This window comes from Perna viridis, chromosome 2, assembly GCF_037379345.1.
Source record: "Perna viridis isolate PV_CMFRI_1.1 ecotype Kerala chromosome 2, ASM3737934v1, whole genome shotgun sequence".
Classification (NCBI taxonomy): Eukaryota; Metazoa; Mollusca; class Bivalvia; order Mytilida; family Mytilidae; genus Perna; species Perna viridis.
Window position 1 is genome coordinate 27,307,018 of NC_142446.1, and position 11,660 is coordinate 27,318,677.

At 30.5% G+C, this 11,660-nt stretch overlaps 1 protein-coding gene across 1 annotated transcript; it reads right to left on the minus strand.

Annotated features, from left to right (window-relative positions):
- Positions 1-482: 482 nt before the first annotated feature.
- LOC148624290 (uncharacterized) lies at positions 483-10,136 on the minus strand. Its single transcript, XM_088566958.1, has 9 exons — positions 9,978-10,136; positions 8,413-8,552; positions 6,832-6,973; positions 6,144-6,265; positions 5,770-5,880; positions 5,261-5,306; positions 3,774-3,834; positions 3,358-3,448; positions 483-638 (listed from the first exon to the last, which is right to left on the minus strand). Exons 1-9 carry the CDS (start codon positions 10,078-10,080, stop codon positions 501-503), a joined length of 954 nt encoding a protein of 317 aa, XP_088423084.1. The 5' UTR covers positions 10,081-10,136; the 3' UTR covers positions 483-500.
- Between the last annotated feature and the right edge of the window lie 1,524 nt (positions 10,137-11,660).

The following is an 11,660-nucleotide window of genomic DNA, read 5'->3' on the forward strand; positions in this document are numbered from 1 at the left end:
CTTCAGAGATGAAGATTTCCCAAGTTGTACGTGTGAAAAACAACAAAAAAATCTGTTTCAGGGGCCATAACTCCTGCATGGGGTGATGAATCATTTTGAAAATTTCGGCATAGTTCTGTCTTCTGATGGTGAACAATATTACCCCCTGTCAGAATTTTGCTAAATTAAACTGTTCATGAGTTATTTGCAAAAAACTATTTTGACCCCTTAGATTAATTTTTAGTAACAGTGGCCATGTTTTCAAACATTTCAAAAAATTAAACTATCACTTCATGGGGAAAAAGATGTTTGAAAAAAGCTAATGACAAAAGCTGATGAAGGATGCAAAGTGATGACAATATGTCACATGGCCTTCAGACCAGGCGAGCTAAAAATGAGACCATAAGTTTTTTTTTGTCGAAAAGACCAACAAATTGGTAATCAGTAGGGTTCAAATAAAATTAAAAAAGTTAGATACACCGTAGTATATTTACAGAGAAAACTGCAGTCTTGCACATATTTTATTTCACTATGTAAACATTAACATTTCCTAAATCAGAGTCTTCATAGCCTTCACTACCATGTAAAACCATATTGGCTTGTTTCAATAATTCAGAGGAATCAACTCTATTCACCCACTTAGTCAGGTTTACTTCAGTCTGGAAAGAGAACAGAGTAGTTGTAGCATTTCAAAAAGCCTGAAAATCTAACATTTTGTACAAAATTCTAAAATGAAAGGTATTAAATTGGATCTGAAACCTAAAAAAGAAAGAAACCAACAAAATATTGCAAAACTTCATTGGATTTTGTTGAAACTTGAGTTAAAAGTTTGGTACTCCATTTAGATTTGAATGGAACAAGATTTTGGAAAATGTGTGCAAGGGGAGACAATGGAATATAGAAGACTGACTAAATATGTTCTATTATTAGTTACAAAAAAAAACATTTAGTATATGATCGAGGTAAAATCATAATGACAATTTTAAAACTAAGTATTGCAAACCTTAATCAAAAATAATCAGCTATGATTTTGGAAGTGCCTGTTTATGTTATTTTACACTTTCACTAGAGCATAATCCTCTAAACAACTGTTAAGATGGTCTTAAAGCCAGTTTATTTTTAAGTGAAGATCTAGGTTTTTTGTTCCACAGTTGATAAACTTTTCTATAACAAGAGGCTCCCAGAAACCTGAATTGGTCACCTTGTTCAATTTTTGCCTTTCAAGGGAAATAACACTTTCAAAAGAAGTTGTCAAAAATTTTGGCTTAGAAGGAGACTTAGTTAAACATATTATTTGGATCATTTAATCAATTGAAAGTTTCTATCTATTATAGTTTTAAGATATTGGCTGAAAACAGCTAAAAACTAACTCTAATAAGGAGTCATGCGACATCTTTGATCCAATGCAGACTTTTGTAGGCCTTAACATAAGGATCATTTCGCAATTGAGAATTTCTTTTTATCAATCATAGTTTTCAAGATATTGGCTAAAAACAGTAAAAAAAAAAAACCTGTCATTTTTTGCTTTAAAAGGGCAATAACTCTAACAATGAGTCGTCCGACATCTTTAATGCAAAGCAGACATTTGTAGGCCTTATCATAAGGTTCATTTCCGCAATTGAAAGAATTTGGCTAAAACCTTTTCTGAGAAGAAATTCATCTAACCCCTATGTTATATTTTTAGTAACAGTGGCCATGTTTTTTTTTCGATGAATCAACAATCAACACAAAAGTTCTATGCAGAATACTCTAAGGGACACTCATCCAAAGTTTGGTTCTTATTATTCAAGTAGTATCAGAGTAGAAGATTTTTGAAAGAAATAACTTTAAGAATAGCCAAAAAGCATCGAAAAAAGGACATAACTCCAACATGGCTTAACAGATCAAAATGAAAATTTGACAACAGACAGATCTCATCATGCTAATCACTTTTGCCTGGTCAGGATTTAGCTAGAACTAACAATTTGGAGAAGTATGCAAAAAAACATCTGTCTGACCCCTTTGTTCTATTTTTAGTTAAGACGGCCATGTTTTTTAACAGATCAAAACTTTCCAAAAAAATTTTTATGTAAAATACCCCAAGGAACATTTATACCAAGTTTGGTTCTTATTGGTCCAGTATTTTCAGAGAAAAATGATTAATGATGATGAAGTTGGACAACTATGGATACCAAGTGATAGCAATATCTCGCATGGCCTATGGCCAAGTGAGCTAAAAAACAAGGGTATTTTTAAGTCTCTAATATTGTTTGCGACTTCTTGCACTCATAATTTCAGTACTTAATATTCCCTTATGATTTGCATAAATATGTAGTTATACACAATGTAATGCTGCAGATCCTTGCCATGTTTACCGCCACAGCATCCTAGTTTTAGCCTCATATGAGATAAAAATGTACCTCTTAAGTATCATACACATGTGTTCTACATGTGTTTCTTGCTTGTATGAGAACGGGAAGTTTACATGAAATGATCAGTTAGCTTTGAATATTACCCAGTTTCTGATTCAGGCACTGAGGCTTGTTACAGGACTATATACGTCATATACATTAGCACGCCCCAATATTTATGACTACCGTATTCATTGCCATTGCATAATCTGGTTCCTAAACTCATTCCCTGGTCAATATCATAAGCGACCCAAATATGGCTACAACGTACCTTTTTTATAACATATCATACACATGTCCATGCGTATTTTTTGCTTGTATTAGAATGGGAAGTATACATTAAAAGATAAAATGTTAGGTTAGCATTGAATTTATGTAATATTACCCATTTCCTGACTCAAACACAGGCATTTGTTACAATTTCTTACACAAAGGTCATATATATTATCAGGGCACGGATATCTATATATAGCCATTGCCAGTTGTTTAATCTTGTTCCAGATGACTGAAAACATTCAGGTCGTAACGGTTACAAAAGAGTATGCAATATTATCAAGGGAACCAAGAATTTAGCAGAAGTCACCTGATTTTAGAGCATATCACATTTGTATCATTTCGGATGTTGAAAGTAATCAAAAATCAGTGACAGTGAATATTAATGATTAGCGATCTTGAAGACTTCAGTCTGATTTCACATGTGTCATATCTCAAAAATGCCTTATCTGAATTGCTTCAAACTTTATACACATGTTAGCTTATATTAGTTATAAAATCTGTATAATTTTTAGTGAAAATTTGATCTTTATGTTTTCAAAAAATGTCACACCATATCCCTAGATAACCATTGTGGAATTGCTTCATAGTTACAGAGTTGTTAGTAATGATCATTACAAGGTTTGAATACTTTCTGATGTATTTTTTTGTTTACAAGACAGGGATTGATCAAGGTTTAACTGTTTATTTTTCTGGTACTAATTTGTTAATTTACCTGAAGATTTTGCAATGCCTCCTCTATACTGGGAACTGTAACCAATAAAGAACCAGATTTCTGTATCATGTTGTACAAAAAATTCCAGATCCTGTGTAATAGTAAGTTACAGATACAATTAAGCTCAACAAAAGAAAAATGAAATTTTGATTTTGTGAGTATTGATAAAAACTAGACATTGCCAATAACAGGACTAATACCCAATGTAGACATATGATTTATACTGGACACTATTTTCATGGCAGATAGAGGAAGCACTTTTGACATAAACAATTTGCTGTCATCTCCCAAACATAAATTTCTGACAATATGCTCATTTCCATATGGTAATCTAACAATCCATCGAGTTAATTTCATTACAATGCTGCAAGGGGTTAAGGAGGAGTTGTGGACAACACATAATTTAGACAACTTACCTCTCTTGAGTATTTCTTGGCATGAAGAACTCAAAAACATTGTTCAAAATAATCACATCACCTAAAAAATTAAAATAAATACATATACATTTGTTTTTCAGTAATTCAGATTTATCATGATCTAACTGAACAGAAGAATAAAGAAACCTTAATCATCCCATAAATATTTTATGTTAAGTATCTATAAAATGCAGCATGTAAAAAAGTTGTGGGATCTTTAAAAAGAATTGATCATATAAGAAGAAAGATAAAACAAATAGGAAATATACTGAAACAACACAATTACACTTGCAGGTGAAATATTTTAAAAATGTAATGAATGCTATTCATATTTTTGGTTTAAGGTTAATAAATTTATAGGTTTAACAATGAGTGAAGTTGAATATCACAAAATATCAAGTAATTTAATTTCAACATCATAATAAAAGTTCCTTGTAGAGTTTGTTTTAATATTGAAAATAAATAAAGCAAGTTGATATTTTGCGATATTCAACTTTCACGAGTTATAAAACCATATTCTCTATGATTCCTTTGAAATATTTTGGTCAATTTACATTCAGCATCCGTCATGGTGGAAATTCTAGCAGTTACTTGTCCTGACTTTCCCAATGGTGTCTGGAGTACAAGGTTAGAAATGTCACAATGTGGCTTTTGATCAATTAGGTTTTACAGAAAATATAAAAATATAATACACAACCACCAATAACCAATCACCATGGGGAATTTTTCATATCACTAATCATTATCAGATGGTCCATGGTGTGATATCGCAAATATCTAGCCTTCCAAAAAGCAATGGTATTAAACTGATGTATGTAACTGCAGTTACAAACATCCCAAGATGAAGGATGAAGAAAACAGTAAATTTGATTATCAACATTTTTGTCTTTTAAATAGCAAAATTAGACAGAATCGACCAACATACAAATTCCATTATAAGTAAAGTTACCAATTATATCCAAAGTTTTGATGAAACTACATCAATAATGCCACATTTGAAACCGGAAAAATGTATGTAACTCACACACATGATGTATGTATATGTTATGCATAAATTAAATAAATCACTCATGTTTTTTCAAATATGTTTTATTCAGCCATCGTTAAGAAATGAATGATATTTATCACCGAGTATTGTTCATAGGAAAGAAATATGCAAACTTGACTTAATCATTTCAGTAAAAAGTTGATACGATCAGTGAATATCTTATTTACCTTCTGCCATCTTGGCATGTATGTACCTGTAACTGCAGTTATGTACATCAGTTTAATACTAGTGAAGAAGAAGATAAAATGACCAAATCATAGAGAAATACTGGTTTACCAAGTACAGTATGACTTCTTTTCACTTATATATTTATTTTAAAATAAACTTATTCTGAAAAAAAAATTATAAAAACTGCCTGTTCATTGCATTATCATTATACTTTTTATGACCACATAAACAAAACAAAGTTCTTAATCATGTACAAACACAGATAAATTACCAGTCTGTAGTAACTGAGCACAGTTCAATACGTCATTGTTGATGATCTGATGATGAAATGAAAATAAAATTTCTGTAACAGTGGTAATATTTAACCAAAAGAATTGAAATACAACAATATAATTACCAAGAGAACATCTACTTTACTTTAAACACAACAATACAAATAACATCTTAGTGTTGTGTCTGTCTGAGTTTTAGATAAGTGTTCATTACAAAATATGTAGTGGCATATGATATGCCTGCTCCTCAAAGTTGAGTCAGTTGATAAAAAAATCCACACAAGTCAATAAAATGACATTTCATCACAATTATAGATGTCTTCCCACTTCCTCTACATACATGCAGCCATTTTTTCCAGCATAGTAAAATGCATCTTAACCTAGCAGGAAGTGTGTGTTTCAGTGAACCCAAAAGATACAAACAAGTTCGTACAAATCTGTTAAACTTGCAATATTAAAAAAAAACAACAATATTATACAAAGTTTAAGCTTATTCTTAGAATGATACCTGTATTCTGTTCATCATATTATATTTCTCTATGGTGTGCTGCTGTAACTGACAAAAATTTCTGTCAATTTCAACTCCTTTTATTTCCTCAGCGCTGCTAAATAAGTATGCCTAAACACATATATGAATCAAAATTACCATACATTTCATATCATATACTGATCACAAGAATTGCTGTTAAAAACAAAATTACTGGTAAATCATACTTTCAGGATCAGCCACAAAGAGTTTGGGAGGACAGTTTTACATCTTAATAATTTACTGAGATAAGCAAGTACCATTCTTACTATAAACCATTTTAAAACTTTGCTTTAATACATCTAAATAATTGAGACAAGAAATTTCATTTAACAATTGAAAATTGAATGCTTTACCCCATATAATATGGCACCTGTTCTTGAACCTATATCCACAACAGTTTTCCCTCTTAGATCAGGTAACAAATGTTGAAACATGTACTTTATCTGAGGCACAGATGATGAGTGTGTAATGAAAGCTAGATTTAAATAACAAATAAAGTTAGTATAAACAATATGTATTTTTTTCTGATTTAGATGCTTTCCTATGGTCTAGCATGGATGAAAAGAATTCTTACCTGTATGACTGTAATGTTTTTGGAGTATGGTTATATTATACATAGAACACTACAAAGATTTCCAATGTACAATTAAGAAGTTAATACAGTTATGGATGTGTAACATGTAAATAAATTCCTCAGTTATCAGGAGATGCAGTCTAGTTAAGCAAGAATTGTAGCATATTTTTATTTTCAGCAAACCATTGTTCGGTAACAACTTTGTTTACAATTAAATGGAAATGGTGTGCAATAAATTTAAGAGCAACTCTAAGAACAACCCATATCCAAACAATAAAAAGTGTTGAGATATTCTGCAGGCCAAAATAATAATGAATTTTTATCTTTTCTTAGCACAAATGGAAGATATTTTATGCCCTTAAGAATCCACTTGACCAAAATAATAATGGCTGAAAGAAAATTTCTTAAAATTAAATTTTATTGTTCATTAATTATATATCTAAGATTATAATTTTTCAAATACTTACTCAGAGGTTTCACATTGTGTGATCCACAATTGACACAGTAGTTCCTGCTCATCTTTCCCTCATCACACAATTCATCAACAGCATCATCATCATACAGAAAGGCATCTACATGTACTGTAGTCGCAGGATCACAGTCATTATTCTGCATATTCAATATAGTAGTTCTATAGTACCCTAAATAGTCTTGATAGTATCAAGATTATTGATAACAATAACAAAACAAATGCTCTGAACATTATTTACTTATTTTGAACATATTTTTACATTTTTTGTAAAACTTTTCGGTGGTATTACTCCTGCTTAAACATTTGCAATAAAATGGGAAAAAACTTAGTTAGTGTTAATTGGACACCTCTTTTTAAATGGTTTCCGTAGTTAGCATGATATTTCAAATTTTCACTAAAAAGTAAAATTTCCTTAACCATACAATCTTTTGACAGAGAAAACTAATAACTACAAATAAAAGTAGCATCATAGTAGATACCAATCACTTGGTTACATTCTTGGAATATCAATAAGATGTTTTTAAAAAATGAGGAATTAAAATTTAAAATCATTTCTCCATTTTAAACTTTGAAAGATAAGGACATCATGAAGAGCTTTAAAACTCTTATTACACCAGAACTACCAGTACTAAAATTATTGAGGTGCATTACAAACTTCAGAGAATTTATCACACTGGAAAGGCATTTTGTGAATATTTTCAGAATTTCAGTAATTTGAAACCTTCATTGTGTCACAATTTGGCTACATATCAAATACACCTTGAAGTTGCCCTTAAACAGTCAAACAAAAGTTTTCAGATGACTCAAAGCATGTAGCTGCTTAATAAGTTTCAACTTACCACTAGTTTAAAAGAAAATTTTAAAAATGAGCATATTAAACTGAAAAAAAAGTCATTTAAGAAACAGAAACAAATACTGCACTGACATTATGGTCATACTTTTGACTAACAATCAGAATATCTATATGTAAGAAGGGTGAAAAAAAGGTAAATTATGTCAATTACTATCGAATGAGAAATTAATACTTAAATCTCACAACAACATTTGAATGATGAATAACTATTTGCAAAATAATAGTAAGGTACCAGTTATAAACAGGACAACTTGTCATAGTGTAATCAATTGCCCCATGCGCCTGGAATATGATAGCCTTATATGGAAATTACCACTGTGATTTATGAATGGATAAAGTTAAGTCATATGAATGTCATATCTAAATAGTGAAAAGCTAGACTCCAATTAGAGAAGAAATCAAATTAATCTGCACATATGCATGTTCATTTTGGAAGTTAGTTTTTTAACATGAAGTTACATAAATATATCTCTCATCTGAAATATTAAACAAAAACCAATATTTATCTAGAATAATTTTTATAACTCGGATTTGTGAATGTCGTAAGAACTATAGTCCATTGAGAATGCTAACAAATCTCTCAGCTCAGGCAATCTTAATTGACAAATATATTTTGTGGTTTTGGCCTGGTTATGGATCCTTATTTCAAAATAACCATGGATTAAAATGGTAAACTGGATCTTTTAAAAATATATACTAGTTTCAACAATTATAAAAACTTACTTTTCCTATACTGGGTGTTATGATATTCTCAGTAGGTGACAAGCAATTCTGCGGCAAACTTTCACACAAATCTTCTCTTATACTGTTTAGTATTATCTCATTTTCACTTCCACTCATGTCATTGGCTTTATCAATGAAATCTGAAATATAAAGCTTTGAATATGAACAAATACATACAAAATTATTAAATCAAACAATATTTCAAATTGTTAAAAATTGTTCAAATTATTTAAAGATTGTTTTCCGTTTTTTACCAAATGATGGGATATATATGTAACCTACTTTAAGATAGTTTATGCTTCATTAACTGCTTTGTGGCTTATGAACAAGTTATACAAAAGCATTATTTGTTCTAAATTAAAAAAAAAAAACAATCCTCATACATTTTTGTATCTAGGGATTCAGTTTTCATAAGTTGGATCTAATAACTAGATCTATTCATAAATCACAGTTAATTTCCTGAAAAGACATTATACATTACATTGTTCATGTTGACGGCTTAATGTCATCTTCTTTTAACTCTTACTCAACCTGCATTTTGCATACTTATTGCTACAGTAAAGAAATGCTACAGTAATGTTTGTGAATTAATTTTCCAATATAATACTTGACTATTTTGATTTTATAACAATTGTATTATTCTTCCAGATATACAGGTTTGTCTGTAGTCAGATGGAAATTTGAGGTGAAATTGAGGGTACCTGTAGCTGTACCAACTTTTCACCATACCCAAATACTATTTTGCCAATTTCTTCATTGTTACTTGATATTTCAAACTTAAAGTTGGTAAACATTTACAAAATGTTATGATGATAAGGCTAGAATTAATGACTTTTAAAATGTTTGTAACAAAAATTGATTTTATTTGATTTTCTGTTTTCAAAAGGTCTAAAATGTGTAACCCAAAATTCCCATACCCAAAATCAAAGTCCGGTAGTTTTATTATTTGTACAAATTTAATGCATATTTGCCATAAGAACATCATAACATTATCAAAATTTTCATTAATGATGAATTAAAATCGCATCAGTCTGTTTATGATACTTTATTTTTCATTCTGGATAAGATTGTATCCATTCTTTGCTGGTATGGGGATTGATGCTACGTACTGTACAAAATTCAAACTCAATCACTTCTATTTTAAAACAATGTCAAATCTTTCAAAACTTTATCCAAAGTCTTAAGGTGAAGTTTTAACCTCTTAATGATTTTACAAAAAAGTAAAATTCGGAGAGGAAAGTGAGAAACAGTCATCAAATAGTTGGGTACGGTAACTTCCGGTCACACATTTTAGACCTTTTGACTTCAGAAATTAAACCGACCAAACAAGAAATATTAGAAAAATGTATATCATTTTCTTGATTAGGAATGAATTGAAACAGACTCTTCAGCATCTCATGCAATTTAAAGTTCTTAACCTAACATAAGAATGAATATTTGAGCAAAACATTATTTGGGTACAGGGAAAGGTTGGTAAGGGTACGTGTTACACATCTTGTACCATACAGAAACTGAGCACACATTAAGGGTCGAAAGGTGAACCTTAATATGTTGAAAATGCAAACCATCAATATTATTTTTTATCCATCCAAGAAAGTTTACGAGATTGCTGCTTTCAATTCTGGGTAAAAAGCTTTGAAACTCTTGTACAGACTGGTTGAAATCCATCTTAAAATTATGAAAACGCGAGTCTACTTTAGGAAAGCAAAAGAGAAAGTAGAACTAAAATTACACCAAAATCGGTAAGGACTTGTTTTGAAATCCGGTTTTGTTGACTCGGATACTCATAGGGTTTGTAAGTCTCGTTTTAGTTTCAGTTTCACTTACGGAATTTCCAATGTAAAACGTGTTGAAATCCGAAGACCGATCTGCATTTTATTGTTTACTTCCGGAAAATTGAAAGGGTGCAATCACAATGGAAAATCTTATATTTTACGCTTTTCTTAACATTTTTATTTTGTAGAACTAGATATTTGTCTTTTTTTATCAGCATTTTTACACTAAAAAAATTTGCTTTTCATATTGAACCCAATGATGTGCTAATGACGAATCTCCTTGCATTTGAATGGTAGACGAGGACCCATTCTCATAAAATCACGGAGTCACGTGACAAAACTTACATACCCTATTGGCATTGGTCACGGTAATGGTTCATACATAGATATCACAAAGCAAGATAGCAAAGAACGAAGTGGAAATTATAATAATACTACTACAAAAATAATGATATTTTCAACATTATATGTATGCAAAAGTTTATATCTGTAAAATTTATTTTGATTTTCTAATTAACAGTCTTGGTTCACAGGTCGTTTTTTTTTTTTTTTTTTTTTTGGTTTGTTTGTTTTTGGTTAAAAAGAAAAAATACGAAATCGTGTGTCATAACAGCAAATTTTGCACTTATACTATCCATAAGAAGTTTTCTGATAAATAGGTATACCAGTCGATCCCCATGTATCAGCAAACTTCATAAGGATAGATTAAATGCAACATTTGCTGTTAGGGACCGATCAAAATTTACCTCCACATAGGACCGGTGCAAATAAATAAGAGCCTAAATAAAAGTTGCAGTTTAGTTTAACCTTATTTATTTGCTTCAATATCAGCAACGGGATTTGGACATAAGTTACACAACCTTATCGAGGTCCTCTCCCGGTATAAACTATTATTATAGTGGTATACATAATGACGACAATTACATATATATAAACTACAACAAAAATCAGATCATTCCTTAACCATAATAGACATACAATATTTACACGGTGACTGGAGAGAGAGAAGTTTTTTTTTATCGTAAAAACCGGTTCGTATTGTTGATATATGAATAAATACATGAGAAAATATAAACATTTTGATTTACAGTTAAATTTCCATCACCAGCTAAGATCAATTCAATCGAAATGTCATATTGATTAATCTGGGCAAACAATGTTCGTCTATGAATTGTGTGATTTTCGCATTCCAAAAAGAAATAAATAGCATTTTCAACAGGACGGCCACAACTACAGGACGGATCGTTAATTATATTGACTCGGTGGAGATCAGCATTTAATGAACTACATATATTTCTAAGTCTCGTATGAATTATATTCATCTGTCTCATCCCATAATTATAATAAATGGGAGGTTTTGAAAAGGGTTGCTTGATTCGCTCTTTGAAAATGCCTAAACTTCTGGAATGTCTTACGCCAGAATTAAGTAAGTTCCAATCTCTTATTGTGTTAAAAAAGAATGATTTACTAGCG

Excerpts from the sequence above, each read along its gene's own strand:
- LOC148624290 (XM_088566958.1), bottom strand. The coding sequence starts at position 10,080 with ATGGATTTCAACCAGTCTGTACAAGAGTTTCAAAGCTTTTTACCCAGA. Across the intron at positions 8,553-9,977 it reads GATAAAAAATAATATTGATG|ATTTCATTGATAAAGCCAAT; the intron begins GTTTGCATTTTC and ends TTTATATTTCAG. Across the intron at positions 6,266-6,831 it reads ACACAATGTGAAACCTCTGA|CTTTCATTACACACTCATCA; the intron begins GTAAGTATTTGA and ends ATTTAAATCTAG.